The 16858-nt window shown below is 33.7% G+C and overlaps 2 protein-coding genes across 2 annotated transcripts; one reads left to right on the top strand and one right to left on the bottom strand.

Annotated features, from left to right (window-relative positions):
* The first annotated feature begins 859 nt into the window (after window positions 1-859).
* On the top strand, window positions 860-12854 carry LOC128157696 (queuosine salvage protein-like). Its single transcript, XM_052820289.1, has 10 exons — window positions 860-919; window positions 1519-1666; window positions 2587-2684; window positions 5422-5554; window positions 6260-6409; window positions 7154-7277; window positions 8401-8515; window positions 10606-10676; window positions 11358-11425; window positions 12638-12854. The coding sequence occupies exons 2-10, from the start codon at window positions 1553-1555 to the stop codon at window positions 12803-12805; spliced, it is 1041 nt and encodes a 346-aa protein (XP_052676249.1). The 5' UTR covers window positions 860-919; window positions 1519-1552; the 3' UTR covers window positions 12806-12854.
* Window positions 12855-14007: 1153 nt separating this feature from the next.
* On the bottom strand, window positions 14008-16858 carry LOC128157739 (metalloproteinase inhibitor 3-like). Its single transcript, XM_052820344.1, has 5 exons — window positions 16816-16858; window positions 16605-16693; window positions 15961-16072; window positions 15739-15863; window positions 14008-14280 (listed from the first exon to the last, which is right to left on the bottom strand). The coding sequence occupies exons 2-5, from the start codon at window positions 16644-16646 to the stop codon at window positions 14122-14124; spliced, it is 438 nt and encodes a 145-aa protein (XP_052676304.1). The 5' UTR covers window positions 16647-16693; window positions 16816-16858; the 3' UTR covers window positions 14008-14121.

The raw sequence follows: 16858 nt of genomic DNA on the forward strand, positions 1-16858 counted from the left end.
AGATTTATTCTTATATATTTATTCTATTGACAAAAAAATTGATGCGTAAAAAAAATATTTTTTAAGTGCTTCCGGTGACGACCGGAAGTTAAGACGAACAAAACAAAAGTGTTTAAACACATCTACAGCTATAGGTCTATCATCCCACAAAGTTTGAATGTTTAAGTCTTTACCGTTTCTTAGATCTCGAGGTGACAAGCTTTTTCTCGCGGGACAGGAAACGGACGACCGGAAGTGAATTTAGAACATTTTTAATTACAATCCTCTTGATCTTTTTATTTTCTGTCATTCCTGAAAATTTTATAAAAATCCATCAAGACATCTCTGAGAAATTCACAAGAGAAAAAGGGGAAAAAAATAATAATAATAATAATAATAAAAAGAAACATTACAATCACTATAAGGTCTTCCGTTGGAAACGGAAGACCTTAATAATAATAAGAAACATTACAATCACTATAAGGTCTTCCGTTGGAAACGGAAGACCTTAAAAATCGTTACAAAATGTAATTATCACAGTGATGACGCAGCGGGGACCGCAGTATCTAACGTTGTGACAAGGACGCCATGTGACTATTTTTTTCTTATAAGCACTTTGAAAAAACATAAAAACATAAAAACAATAGAAGTATGTATTTGTGACCAATTAAATTTTTTACCAACGTCCAACACGTACACTTTAAAATCGTACCTGTTATATTACGGAAATATGTATAAAATTTATAACAAATTAAATCGCAAATAATTCAATTCTTTTTTTTCTAATTAGAAGACAGTATCATCAAGATTTCTTCGCACTTGTCGAAGTGCGACTGGAGATTAAACAGATCGGGATCGAAGTTTGCGCAATTCGTTTTAATATAAACAATCTGTAACACGTGAATTCGCTTCACGCAGGTACAATCGATAAAGCGTGTTGGTATGTATAACTTGTGCATGTCTTGTGTTTATTATACATGTACATAATAAGACCAAGATTTGAACTACTATTTTGCTACCACTGCCTGATTTTTATTATTTTTGTGCTTTATGAATAAGACGGCGTTGCAATACATGTATCTGCATACATTTACATTCACCGAGTATGATTCCCGCTATTTCTTACTTCTTCTACCTCTACTTCTCCCAGATTGCGGTCACCAACAATCACTGATGACACTGCCACTTTGTTGCGCATACCAATTTTTTGAAAATTTTTAAATGTTTGTGTGGTTTGGGGCATTTCAAATAGCTAGGATCTCACCAACCCCACCCCCCCCCCCCCCCAAAAAAAAAAATTTTAAAAAAACCCAACAAAACCCACAACAAAACATGCATAACATGCTTGCTTGAAATCTTTATTTCAAACTATGCATCATACGTACGCATGTAGTGTTACTGATTTTACAAAGTAAAATCAAGGTACTGGAAGTACCAGTATTGTAAAATTAACTGCTGAGTGCAAAATAAAAAACAAGCCTCTTAGCCAACTTTAAATGACATGATGTACTTTTTTATGCTGCACATGTAATATTGTAGGTCACAGGAGTTAACTTAGAGTTTCACAGTTGCCATGGATACCAGAGATAGCAATGTGTTACTTCCAAGAGAGAGTGCCAAATTGATCGCTAATAACAGTAAGGATGTTAAGATACATCCTGAAGGTGTAGACAAAATCGCCAATCATGTATGTATACTAACTACTAGTTTTAATTTTATAACTGTATATGAAAGCATGTGTTTCCTAGATCATCTGTCTTGAAGTTCTGGTCCTGCCGTCACAAAAATGTTCATATCACTCAACTCGGTCCTCAACTAGAATCCTTATAATTTATGAAAAGTGCATTAATTTGAGGTCAACTCAGACTTGAAGCTGAGTATTGACTTGAGGAAAGTTGGTGACGGTTGGGCCTGGTAACTTATTGTTTAATTCCATGATCAAGAAAACCTGTTTACAGCGCATACATGTATATGTATCACATCTTATGGTTGTTCTGGTTTTTCGTCTACAAAGCAACAAACTACATCAAAAAACCAGAGCACAGTTGTGTTGTCATCGTTGGAACCCACAGGTTTTCTATCCACTATGCTGTTGAAAGCAGTGTAACGGATAGAAAACCTGTGGGTTCCGACAATGTTTTGTTGTACAGTCAAATAGGAATTGATATATTAGTTGTCAACCAAATTTTTTAACAGACAGCGTTAGCATGTTAGCAAGTCTATCATTTATTTGAAGTTTGCAAGGCTTTTGATTTGTATTTGTACATGTACCTTACTGCAACGTGTAAGATACAATGTACAACCATAAAATGATATGATACATATACGAAAATGTACTGTAAAAAAGAGCTGAGTAAGGAATCTGACTTTAATCAGATATAAACATGTAATTTAATTTTGCCAAATGAAAGCTTTAAGATTTTTAAAATCATTATCAATTGGCAATCTTCGAGATGAAGTGTATCTGAACAACTTATCTTAATTAATAATTATTAATCAGATTGCATTATGGTATAGTAATGGAAACCATGCATGCAGCCTAACACTGACTGTCATTGAATTCTTTTATTTGAAAGTACTGAAGTGTATTTTTATTTGTTGGATCAGATGTATGAATGTGCAAAGAAGAACACATACAATCTACAATCCTGGCGAACAGAGCATGAATTAAATCCCCAAAGTCAAGACGAGTCAGCCCTTGATTGGTGAGTTTAAGGTCAGACGACATGTTCCTCGAGCATCTTTTTTGTATCTCCTTGCAAAAAAGAGTTTCATTCTCTTGGCCTTAAATTGTGATACATTTTTAGCTCACCTGAACCAAAGGTTCAAGTGAGCTTTTCTGATCACCCGTTGTCCGTCGTCCGTCCGTCCGTCCGTCCGTCTGTCTGTCTGTCCGTCCGTCTGTAATTTTTTCACATTTTCAACTTCTTCTCAAAAACCACTAGGCCAAATTTAACCAAATTTAATACAAAGCATCCTTATGGAAAGGGGGTTATAAATTGTTAAAATAAAGGGCACAGCCCATTTCAAAAGGGAGATAATTGCGAAACAGTAAGTATAGGGTGCATGTCTTTAAAAATCTTCTTCTCAAGAACCACTGCACCAGAAATGCCAATATTTACACAAAAGCTTGTATATATAGTGAAGATTCTAAATTGTAACAATCGTGACCCTCGGACCAAAACTGGGGCCCCAGGCGGGGTTCAAAGTTTAACATAGAAATACATAGGAAAATGTTTAAAAAATCTTCTTCTCAAGAACCACTGCACCAGAAATGCCAATATTTACACAAAAGCTTTTATATATATATAGTGAAGATTCTAAATTGTAACAATCGTGACCCTCGGACCAAAACTGGGGCCCCAGGCGGGGTTCAAAGTTTAACATAGAACTACATATGGAAAATGTTTAAAAAATCTTCTTCTCAAGAACCACTGCACCAGAAATGCCAATATTTACACAAAAGCTTTTATATATAGTGAAGATTCTAAATTGTTTAAATCGTGACCCTCGGACCAAAACTGGGGCCCAAGGTGGGGTTCAAAGTTTAACATAGAAATACATAGGAAAATGTTTAAAAAATCTTCTTCTCAAGAACCACTGCACCAGAAATGCCAATATTTACACATAAGCTTGTATACATAGTGAAGATTCTAAATTGTAAAAATCGTGACCCTCGGACCAAAAATGGGGCCCCAGGCGGGGTTCAAAGTTTAACATAGAAATACATAGGAAAATGTTTTAAAAATCTTCTTCTCAAGAACCACTACACCAGAAATGCCAATATTTACACAAAAGCTTGTATATATAGTGAAGATTCTAAATTGTAGCAATCGTGACCCTCGGACCAAAACTGGGGCCCCAGGCGGGGTTCAACGTTTAAAATAGAAATACCTTAGGAAAATGTTTTAAAAATCTTCTTCTCAAGAACCACTGCACCAGAAATGCCAATATTTACACAAAAGCTTTTATATATAATGAAGATTCTAAATTGTAGAAATCGTGACCCTCAGACCAAAACTGCAGCCCCAGGCGGGGTTCAAAGTTTAACATAGAACTACATATGAAAAATGTTTAAAAATTTTCTTCTCAAAAACCACTTCACCAAAAATGCCAATACATACACAAAAGGTTGTATATATAGTGAAGATTGTAAAAATTGTGACCCCCGAACAAAAAGTGGGGCCCCAGTAGGAAACATATATAGGAAAATGTTTTAAAATCTTCTTCTCAAGAACTATAGTGCAACTGTTTGGGATATTACTATGCATACATGTACATCCTTAAATAATGAAGATTCAAAAAATTGTAACTCCCGGACAATTGATGGGCACCAAGAGGGGGTTCAAAATTTAAACATTTTAAAAAACATAAAGGAAAAGTTTAAAAATTTTCTTCTCAAGAACTACAATGTTTTAGTTTGTGGAATTTCTATGCCTTCGCTTATGTAGATTCCTAATTGGTAAAATCGTGACCCCCGGACCAATACTGGGGCCCCAAGATGGGGTCAAAGTTTATTATAGAAATATAAAGGTAACATGTTAAAAAAATCTTCTTCTCGAGAACTACAATGCTTCAATTTGTGAGATAACTATCATGCATACAACCTTGGATAATGAAGGTTCAACAGTTTTAAAATAGTGACCCCTGGACTAATACTAGGGACCCAAGATGGGTTTAAAGTTAAATGTAGAAGTACCGGTATATATGGAAAATGTTTAAAAATCTTCTTTTCGAGAACTACAATGCATCAATTTGTCAGATAACTACGTAAGCACCCTCAAATGTGTAGATTCGAAATCATAAAAGCCATGACCTCAATCTGATACTGGGGCCCCAAGAGGTGTTCAAAGTTTAGCATAGAAATATAGAGGGAAAATATTGAAAGAACTATAATGCTTCAGCTTGTGAGATAACTATGCAAGCATCCTTAAATAATGTAGATTCCAAATAATTAAAACTTTAGCCCTTGACTAATACTGTGGCCCCAAGAGGGGTTCAAAGTTTAACATAGAAAGATAATGTTTTTAATAAGTTTTTCTCGAGAACTATAATGCTACAGTTTGTGAGATTACTATGCAAGGATCCTCAAATTGTGTAAACTCTAATGTAGTGGAACCAAGAGTTATCTTTCTTGATGTTCTTTACAGTCTGAGAGTTATTCCTCTTGAAGTGGAACTCTGCTACGTTCAGTTTTTCAGGTTGTGTACGTGCTGTCCCACCGCAGTGCTACACATTTTCATTCCTATGTTACTATTTATGTTGTTCAAGCCAACCATAAACCTCGGACCATAACTGGGTCCCCAGAAAGGGGTTCAATGTTTAAAATAGAAAAAGCATATGCTACGAAATGTAATGTTACAAGGAACTGCTGTTCAGGTGAGCGATGTGGCCCATGGGCCTCTTGTTGTTTTGTTTTATATATATTTCCTTTCTACACAGGGTATTTGTGGCTGACACTCTTAACTTCTCCTTCTGGTCTGATGACGAATCACAAAAGTATCGCATCAAGTTTAACGGCAAAGAATACACCGGATATTGGTCATGGTGTGCCGCCCTCAACAGAGCTTTGAAGGTCAGAGGCCATAGGTCAAGGTCAATGTTACAGTGTCCACATTCAGATTCATGCAAGTATAATAATCATCATAATTATGATATTTTATCCTTTTTTTTTAGAAATTAATGTAGAACAGTCCCAGCTTGTTATCGCAAACTCTACTGAATCTAACAATTTAAGATTTAGGTCATCTAAAAAATCAAAACAATGTTACTACATGTATATAGGGAAATGGTTTTCAATATCCTTGTATATTGGTATTCAAGATTTCTGAAATGCAGCGGTTTACTCTAAGAAGAGAGATTTTTCAACTAAAAATGATTTTGATTGCTTCCACCTCCCAATACATTTTACCGGTATACTATATGTAAGACTATTCAAGTCTTTGAATATTGTTTTTTGTTTTTTTTGTTTTTTTCTTTAAATCTTGCCCCATTTTGAAGTGGACAGGATGTTGATGAATATATTGTTTGGTAATTAAAAACACATTCAGGTTTACATATTGTCCAACTGATATCTTGAGAGTGTTTGCTTTGTCTTGATCCACAAACAAAAATAAAACATGACAATTGGATAATTCTTACAGATTCCAGGGTCAAAAGGTTAAACGTCACTATTTTAGTTATACTCTATGTTCACGTATTGTATGAAATTCATTTTACCTGATCGAGGGATGGGAGTTTTATACATTTGTCAAGCATTTCTTCTTTTTTGAAATTTCAGAATGATGTCAATATTACGGATGCCAACTTTTACGCTAACATAACTGAGAAAAAACTGGCTGAGATTCTTAAATCCGACTCGGACACGCCCATACCTCTACTGGAGGAGAGGGTGGCTGTACTGAGGGAAGCGGGGAAAGTCCTGTTAGAGGTAAATGAAAAGAGCAAATTAATGTATACATCAATTGAAAGATGTTTTTACACAACAGTAAATCTGGTTTTGAAATTCATTGAAATATAAAAAAGTGTGTAATTGATGTCAATGCCAAAATAATTAGTGGCAAATCAAGGATTTTTTTTTTGGGGGGGGGTGATTGTTGTTATTTTTATTTTGTTTTGTTTTTTGTAGAGTTTCTATACTTGTCTTGAAAATTATATTAGATCTAAACTATAAACTTAAGATATATTGTACATTAATAAAAATGTGGAGCACATAGCACAGTGATCATAGGCATAACGCCAGTAACCCAGAAGCTGCAGGTTCAAACCCTGCTGTGGTCTCTTGATGTTGTTAGCTGTGCCCATAGAGAAAAGGGCATTTTATTTACATTTGTCACTTCACCCAGCTGAAACTGGGTACCAGCATTTTATGGGAGTTGACCTGCAATGTACTGATGCCCCTGTCTTTGACTCCAGTGGGAGTCAGTTGCTCTCATCTGCTTAGCACCACAGAAACTGGGGATAAGCATTGGCCCTTTGCACCTCCATGGCTCTGAGAAGGATTTAACTGATTTAATTTTTTTTTAAATCAAACAAATTTTTTTTAATTGTTATCGGATTAAGCAAACTGTGAAATTTTCACCGTTATCATTTCAAACAAGATAAATATGTGCTAAAACAGGAGGTTTGTTTTTATCTTTTTTTTTTCAAATTAAATGATTTTTGTCTTTTATAGAAATATGAAGGAAAGTTTTTAAACTGCGTGAAGGCCTGTAACAAGAGTGCCCAATCTCTGCTTCAGCGAGTGGTCAGGGATTTCCCCTCATACAGGGATGAGGCAGATTACCAGGGAAAACGAGGTAGGAGGCGTTTTCTTTCCAAATAGATTAACCTCTCAAAACAGTGATGAATCTTAAGTTTATAATTTTTTTAAATATTATCACTCAGCAGGAACATACTGTAAACTCTTAATTAAACGCGAGAAATTTTTATCCACGTAAAATAGCTAGAAGCACCCCTCGCGGATTTTAAAATCTCGCCATTTTTTTTTTGTAAGAGTTTGGAACTATAAGAAATGTGGATAAATGATCAGCGTTCGCGATGTTATATTCTCACGATTTGATACAAAACAGTGGGATCGCGGAAACAAGTACTCACATAATATAAGGAATTTACAGTAATGTAAAATTTTGATTTAAAGGTGTATGTTCCAGCTTGTAATTTTTCTTTCTCTCAAGATTATGGACAGAAGGCCTGAAAACTATAGTCAGTCCGAAGATATTTATGCTGCACTTTTTGATGATTTTTGATAAAAATGCACATACCTGTGAGAAAAGTGGAATTAAAATTGATGAAAGAGAAAATGTCCCAGATATCTTTATCTTTATGCACTCATAAAAACTCACAGAAACGAAAACCGATTTCGTACAGAGATTTATAATGGGGAATGATTACGTCTTTTCTCTGTTCAGAAGTCACTCGGAACACCTTGCACAGTTTTTCAAAATTATCATCCAAGCTATTTCGTAGCTGATGCAATGCAAAATCCCAGTAGACTTTCTATTTTTAGCTGTGTTTTGAAACCTGACAAGCTAGAGGGGACATTTCAAAGGGGGAAATCATGGGATTTTTTCATACTATTGAATGAACATCGATTGAAACCAGAGGTATTTATAAACATAAAACAATTTAAGTAAATATGTGGCAAAATATCTGTGGACAAACTATAGTTTAAAACCAGGCTTCGGGGCCATAAAACGTAGACGTGCTCACTTTTGATCGCAGTCTCACTTTTCCACTATATGTTCCTTTTGTAAAAGTGAGACTTAGATCATAAGTAAGCTCGTCTAAGTTTTATGGCCCCGGGGCCTGATGCAGATTATTCCTATTAATCAGTATTCAATGACCTCTGTTTCTATACATGAAGATTATGAGTTAATTCATGTATGTAAGGCTGCAAAGCTTTTTGGATTTTTTTTCAAGTATCTTTCTACAAGAGGGCTCAGATTTTAGTAGCTGATATTTGGGCCTGCTTTGAAGGGAAGAGCTATGGGGAATTCCATGATATAGACACCATTACTATGTTTGCTGATTATAGGTAAATTTATTTAATGTTGAGTACTACACATGGAACATCAGCTGTTACATGAGATTCTTAATTTGAAATGTTTTAGAAACTGATTTTTTTCTTGAATATTATTGAAAGTAGCCTATATGTTTCATCTAGAATAATAGTTGAATTTATTATAGATTTATTTATTTTTTGATAAACTTATATTTCTTTACTTTTTATGCTACAGGTTAACAGCAATACACATGTGCAAAGTTGCATGATGGTTTTTTTATTCAAAAGTAATTTTCTTTTTTAAAGTTTGGTACAATATATTTCAGTTTAACGATATAATTCAGCTTGAAAAGCACTCTGCTTTCAACAGTTTATTTCTCATATTAATACATGACTCTAAATTAATACGTGCGCATTTGCCTTAAATTTCAATCTAGTAGTAAGCTTATTTGAACAATGTTATAGAGAGAACATGTATAGGCTATATTGCTTGCTGTTCAATTCTCTTCAAAGTATATACTTAATACTTCTTAAAACAAATTGTTCAATTTTGTCATTCACTAAACAAAATCATTATATATGTAACTCATCATTAACATCAATTACTTTCAATTATGGGCTTTAAGGCAGATCATTAAAAGACTATCTAAAGTTATCTGTATGGTTTAATCTGATCCATATGAACTAACAAAGAACGCATCAAAATAATATGTTCAAATGGTTAAGAATAATGCAATGAACTTGATTTTCTGGTTGTGACCTCAGACCTCGACCTTTGCTAAATATCAAAAACACTTCCGGTTTGGTTGAATGTCCCTCATAGCTTTTGGATTGTTTTGAGTTGCAGTTGGGAATGACATTCAGCTTACGGAAGAGAAAAATTAATATTTTAAACAATGTCGAGGACAAAATAAATAGCAAATTTAAAGTAGATCTATCGTAGAAACAATGCAGACAACAATATTCCAATGGCTCTGGCTGTTTTCTTAATACTGTAAATTCCTAATTAAACGCGAGGAATTAATATCCGCGTAAAATCGCGAGAAGCCCGTCTCGCGAATTATAAAATCTCGCTTTTTATTTTGGGAGACATGTAAACTACATGAAACTATGATGACATTTCGCCATTCGCGATTTTATGTTCTCGCGATTTGATGGTAAATCGTTGAATCGCGGAATTAAGTGCTCGCGTAAAATAAGGAATCTACAGTAATCATTTTAGCCATGTTAAGTGTTTTTGTTTTTAAACTATCCCCAAAGACTAATATCAATTCCCAAAAAATGCCATTCATATTAAGCACAGTCACACAGAAAAAAAAACAATTTTAATATGTTTTGAGGTTTTGTCAAGGGTAATTGATTTCAATCGTTCTTGTCTTCTTTTTTCTGTGCTTTTGATAATTGATTAAATGATATATCAGTTATGAAATGCTGAAAATTTCATATTATTTTATTTTAAAACTTTTTCAGGGTGAACACTTAGAAGTTTAGTTAAGTGTACATATAAAAGTGAATACTGTAGATATGTCAGAATGTAGATTTTTTTTTTTTTTGGCAAAAATAACAATTTTATTTACATTAAATAGTTTGATTCAGTGCTAAACATTACTTGTAATTATTTGCCAAAGTTATGGTTTAACAATATGGTTCAGGCTCTAGGGTGGGGCCAATATGGCCATATAGTAAAAATGTATTAAATATTAGAAATTCTTCTCTACTCCCATATATATTTCAATGAAGGTACTCATCTAAGTTTGCTTTTGTTAACATTCTGCATGATAACTTTTATTATGATATTTTACATTATTTTAATGCTTTTAAGAATTTTTGTACTTCATTTTGTGCATTTATTTACAATAGTGGAATTCTGCTTTGCTTATTGACTTTTATTTTTGCCAATACTGATAAAACAGTTATTCACCGACAGTGGTAGTACATGTATTTCAAAGAAAAATAATTATTGTTAAAAAAAACAACAACATGGAAACTCCTAAGGATTATTTTAATAGTAAATACTGAGAAATTTAACATGTAAGTTCAAGTGTTAGAATTTGCATATTACATGTATATATACCAGACATGTTAAATATTTTATACATCTAGTCAATTGTTTCTTTTCCCAGAATTCCTCAGGCATTGTATCATTTTGGAGCTTTGTCTTACAGTGAAGAGCTGATGAAATATCTAAAAGCAGGTTACTATTTTTCAATCATTTAAATCAACTAATGCATGTGCAAGTTTTAAATCTTGCAGTAACTAGATATACATGTATGTTTTATATGTGTATGAAAGTTTTATAATTAGGCCCCATTCTGCGGGTGACACATGTTGATCTGTCTGTCTTTTAAGATTTTTAGTCATGAGCATATCTTCTCTCTCATTAGCCCAATCTCATGCTTATTCTTCCCCCACAGAGTGCCTTGGGGTGTGCAGTGACTTTAAACTAAGTTTTTAGCATTGACTGGGTCATATGTTCTTTTCCTTTGTCTAATCAGACTCATTCATCACTACTAGATTGCCTTTGGTACTTCACCCAAAGAGTGCCTTTGGTCAAATGATGTTCAGTGACCATGAATGAAGTTTTTTAGGTCAAGGGTCAAGATTATATCAGGCCAGTCAAAAAATGATTGTTTAGAGGAAATATACTCTTTTCTTAGTTGTAGCTGACTCACACTTCCCTTAAACAGAGCTCAGAGTAAAGGGTGTGCAGTGACCTTGAACCGCGTGTTTAGGTCATACATGTATATGAAGGTCAACATATTTCTTTAAAGATTTTTTAGACCATTCAGTATTAAAATTGTTATATTATGTTACAGTTTGAATGTCAAATATAATGTAAATGTAATTTTATTAATCTGTGTTAATCTTTTATTAGAGGAAATGATGCAGACAGGGGATCGATATGAAGTAGAAATTCGTGGTTGCAGTATTTGGGCAACAGAGGTAGGCAAAATGGAATCCAGGGTTGTTTTACATGTAGCTCGACTGAGCTTATAAAACTCCCATTTGGCTTTTCTGATCACATTTCATTCAATGTCTGTTTGTCCATAAACTTTTCACCGTAAACGGCCTATCTGTAAAATTTTCACATTTTTTACTTCTTATCCAGAACCACTTGACCATTTTTAACCAAACTTGGCACAAAGCATACTTTTGTGAACAGAATTAATTTTATTTTTTCGATAATGGACCAGGCCCTATTTCGACAGGAGATGATTTAGAGTGTTGATAATTTTTTAGCAATATTCTTTGCTGAAAACCATGTGGAAGCACCTCAGTCCGTGTAGATTCAAGGATGTTAAAATCTACATCCCTAGTTGTAGGGTAGCTAGGGTCAAGTTTGAGGTTGAATTTGTACATAATACTTAATAAATAAAGATAAATTTTCAAAAAATTTTCATAAATCATTTGTCCCATCAAGCTGAAACTTGTGTGGAAGCATCCTCAGTCAGTGTAGATTCAAATTTGTTCTAATCATAACCAACGAACATAAGATAGGGACACAATGGGGGTTGAATTGCATATAGGATTTGATAGAGAATCTTCTTTTCATAAAACATTTGTCCAGGGAGCTTTAAACTTTATTGGAAGCATCCTCAGGTGGTATACATTTATTTAGGATGTTTAAGATAGGAATACATGTAATAAATGTAGTATGTTGACAAAAACTTGGAAGATCTTTAGACTAGTATACAAGGTCTACTCTATTAAGATATTTTGTTTTTAATACCATTAACCTGATTTGATCAGACTAATGGCTTTTGTTGCTTAATTAAGTGATGTGACCTCTGGACCTATTTTTTTTTTGTTAGACATTAATTATTGATTTGTAAATATATTTTCGGTGTTATAGAATGAATCCCTTGGTAGAAAAGATATGAAATTATAAAGTATTATTTTAGTCTGTATTATTATATTATACTGCCATTAAAATATAATTATAGAACTGAATTGTTTACATTACATTGCAAATGGTACTGGCAAAGACATTCATTTTTAATTAATCATTTATTTTTATTTCAATACTCCCAAAGTTAATTTGTGATTCATTTACAGATGAAAAACAACACATAATTTTACATGCTTATACTGTATCAGAGAACTAGATAAATACATTGAGATTTTTGTTGGCATACTTTGTCTTTCATTTTACAGATGGTTGCAGTAAAAACACGAGAATTAATAGAAAAAGACTCGTCACTGAAAGATGTCTTGATGAATTCTATCCTTATAGATCACTATCTATGGGATTTCAGACGTGACCATGCTGAGGAAATGCGGGATAATATCCCATTCCATCATATTCGATGCATTTACTACTGATTATTTTATTTGACTTATACATGTACTTTCAAAATAAAATAATTTTCATTCTAATGAAAAGAATGTGTGTGTTATTACGTACAATCTAATTATTACGTATATGGATCGGCGTATGTACATCCGTGCATCCATGCCAACCTCCCCCCTCTTTTCACAAAACTTGATATTTATATTTAATTAAGCATATGTTTTCGGTTTAGATGTGAGCTAAATGGATTGAACTGTTGAATTGAATGATGTGTTCTAAGATATACCACAGAATACGCGGCTGGCTAGTCGATACTTATATTGTAGTGAAGCTACTCCTTTTTATAAAACTTTTCACTTTCGGTGATCGGAACTTTAGGCCCGAAAAGCTTTAATTTTTCGTAAAAATTGTGTTTACTTGTATACATACCACGTGTATACGTTTATACATACTAGTTTTAAAAAAATGGTTTCAAAAGCAAAAAAAAAAAAAAAAATACAGTTGAAACACAAATAGTAAACCAAAGTTCATTATTAAATACGTCAGAATTCGTTGACTTAAGCACACCAGAATTCGTTGACTAATAATTTTGTTTCGTTTCTGCTAGCTTTGAAAAAAAAACCCACAATATACGGTGAATTGACGTTTCACAAAAGAATTTACGACCAAATCACTATTTGCTAGTTAATCAGACACGAACTAATCATTGTTTTATTCTAATTGCTGTAAAGTATATTTATGGATATCAAAAGTATCACCGCGTGAAATGTTCCCCTTGGACATTACACCTTTTCCCTATCACGGGCGTTGGGTGACACAGTTTATCTAAGTAATCCGTTAATTGAAATAACTCTTTATATTTACAATTCTATTATTGTAATCTAAATGTAATTTTTGGTCATGTCCAATGATTCGGCAGTTGGAGTGCGACGGTGAAGGCGCTCGTACCACCGACTCCCGACCTCGCGGAATATTGTCTTAAGTTTTCGGAGTTTTTAATAAATCTTATAAAACAGATACCGGCTTGTGCATTTTCCATGGGTCACAATTTGTGTTAGAATCCGGCCTATCAAAATTTTAGCTTGATACACGATCACATGAAATACTTTTCAGCTACAATGTGCATGTGAATTCCCCAAAAATGGATTTGCACCAGTGCTCGTATGGACCAGCGTGAACTACGCCCGTAAGTTGCCCAACGCAGTACTTCGTACATAAATAGAAAACATCAATGTATGACAAGGTGTGTTTATATTCATTCTTTAAGGCAGCATATATTTTACGTTCATGTAAACTCCGTTTCAGTCGTTCATATTTCTGGTCACGATCATGCTACATTGAAGAGCTACTAGTACCGCTGGCAAGCAGCCGTATGCCAAGCACAATCGTTCCCCTGTCGTCTGCAAGAGTTATGCTGAAAGAAGCATGAAACGTCATCATTTGGTCCGAGTACGCATGAGTTTTGATAACTTGGTGGATAGCACTGACCGTTAAAGCAAGGCCTCACCTAAAAGGGACAAAAGAAAATTTAAAAAGAATCATACGATTACAAGGCATTGCATTGTTATTTTCAACATTAATTACTTCTTCATGGTATGTTGATATATATTTTTTATTATTAAGGGGATCGAGGAGGGGGGTATAAAAATCCAGAAAAATATGTTGCACAATTTATTTTAGTTTAGGCTGTCCAAAGTTATTGCTTTCATCACTTTTTGATGATTTATAATTAAAATAAACAATCTTTCAACGATGTACATGCAAGGGAAAATTCAAGATTTCATCATTGATATACATCGTCTGTTTTACCCGGAAAATTTCACAGGAACGAAAACAAACATCGTGTACATACGGAGATTCAGAATGGGATTTTTTTTTCCATTCGGAAGTTCTCGTAACACCTTGCATAATTTTTAACATTATCATCCGGGACACTTTCATGTCTTTTGTAATGCAAAATTGGCGTAGAATTTCTATTTTTGGTTGTGTATCGAAACTTGAAAGGGTAAAGGGGATGTTTTAAAACAGAAACTAGTAATCTGGACTTTTCTAGTGATAATATGTAAATAAATTTTAGCGCAAAGGTATGTATGATTATCAAGATATTGCACAAAAGGTGGTGGAAGCAGAAACTTGGGATAGAGTATAGTAATATATTTACATCTACCAAGAATAATTTCCTCTATTTCTTATGAAAAATTATAGTTAATTCATAGCTCAATAGAAACAGCCGACTGAAATCTACACGCCCTATTTATCGATTGGTCGAAATCTACAGCGGCTGAAAGTGACAGCACTGAAATTGACACGCCCTGTTTATCGATTGGTCTAAACCTACAGCGACCCTAGTAAACTCTCGGACTGCCTAAAATAATCATGACGATGCCAGACTCAAAGTCTCAGTAGACGATTTGGCTGTTTCTTTTTTAGCTAAGTTAAACGTACTTTTGTACCTTAACAGTAATTAAGTGAATTGTACTAACTTTTCATAATCAGTCTATTAATTAGTTAAAGAAAGATTTTAATATAAACAATAAAATGCTTTCTTTGATGATTCATGCGGGGTATGAAGGTAGCGATCATTGCAGGAAAAAATTACATAACCCGCGAACGCGGGTTGTGTATTTTTCCTGCAATGTCGCTACCTTCACATCCCGAATGAATCACCAAAGAAAGCATTTTATTGTTTAAATGTAGACAGTGGCGTTCATATACATGTACGTCCCTGATGTTCATGTATATTATTTTGAAGATCCAGGATTCAAAATAAGTTTGACGATTTGAAGTCGTAATTTCATGTACATGTACATTTTCAATGACACAGAGAGAGGTGCAGAAAATCATCAGTCACGCCCTTAGCCTGTTTGAAAATTTAGCACATTGTATAACCTTATACATTTATCCGCAGATGATGTAAATTATGTCGTGCTATATACATGTAGATGTATATCATTAAGGGACTTACAACACAACCACAAGTTTGCTTATAATATCCCATTTCCAAAGCATCCTTTTGGTATGGAGTAAGTTGAGATGATTGGAAATTCCAGCTGCATAGATTTGTACTCCAGTATTGATTCCGAATGTCTCCTGGAAAAGGTCAATGTTTATACCAACAAACATTTTGTAATTCCTAAGAAATTGAAATCAGTTTCAAGTTTAATAATATGCCAGGCTCCTTAATCACCTGTTATGATGTATTCCTCCCCAATTCTGAAGTACGCCCCGCAAGCCGCCGAATCGGATGCTGTGTATATTCTCTGTACACTGGGTCGCCTATAATACTGCCCTCCGGGTCTCTATAAGAACAGTATTTTATAAAATTAGAGTTTTTGTGGATATGGTATAAAAACATCCGCCGTCGAGAAATCTTGTTTTGTAAAACCCGAGTCGTTTGTCGAGGCTGTTGTTTTTTTAAACAAAATTTCGAGACCATGCATATGCTGGAGGATTTACCTGCTTAAAAGTTTAAGTATGTGAAAAATTATTTGATGAGATACATATAGATCTACTAGTATATTTGATATAATTATAAAAAGAATTAGTGTAAGTGTTAATGATAATTTAACGTTTGTTATTTTAAAGGAGAAGTTATAACAATTTAATGATTTTGATAACAGTATATAACGATTGAAGGTTATGTTTCAGTTGCTTTTTTCCCGTCCCTTTTATTTGCGATAATTATACTTGTATACAGGAATAAAAGCCAAAAAATGCTAGATCTAACTGTTTCCAACAATTTATGAAGAAATGAAAGATTAGGCGTGGTTACATGTCGCTTCATTTCAACAACATTTAATTAGCAAGGAAGAAAACAGAATCTTTAATTACCGTATAATCCTGTATTATTCTAACTGTATAGGCGATGTCCATAGAATTCCTGTTGTCTCCTTCCCGCTTCAAAATCTTTGCTTTTATTACTATTGTTAAAAAGAGTATGAATAAATACATATTGTGCATAATCATAGCTATGATAAATTTAAAAAGCAAGTTTTTGTCGGTAAATTTTCTTAAGTAATATTCTTATGAAAAATCGATTTACACGTATGTTACAATTGTTCACTGTAGCTGGCACTAGCTAGATG

This window comes from Crassostrea angulata, chromosome 8 (assembly GCF_025612915.1).
Source record: "Crassostrea angulata isolate pt1a10 chromosome 8, ASM2561291v2, whole genome shotgun sequence".
Lineage (NCBI taxonomy): Eukaryota > Metazoa > Mollusca > Bivalvia > Ostreida > Ostreidae > Magallana > Magallana angulata.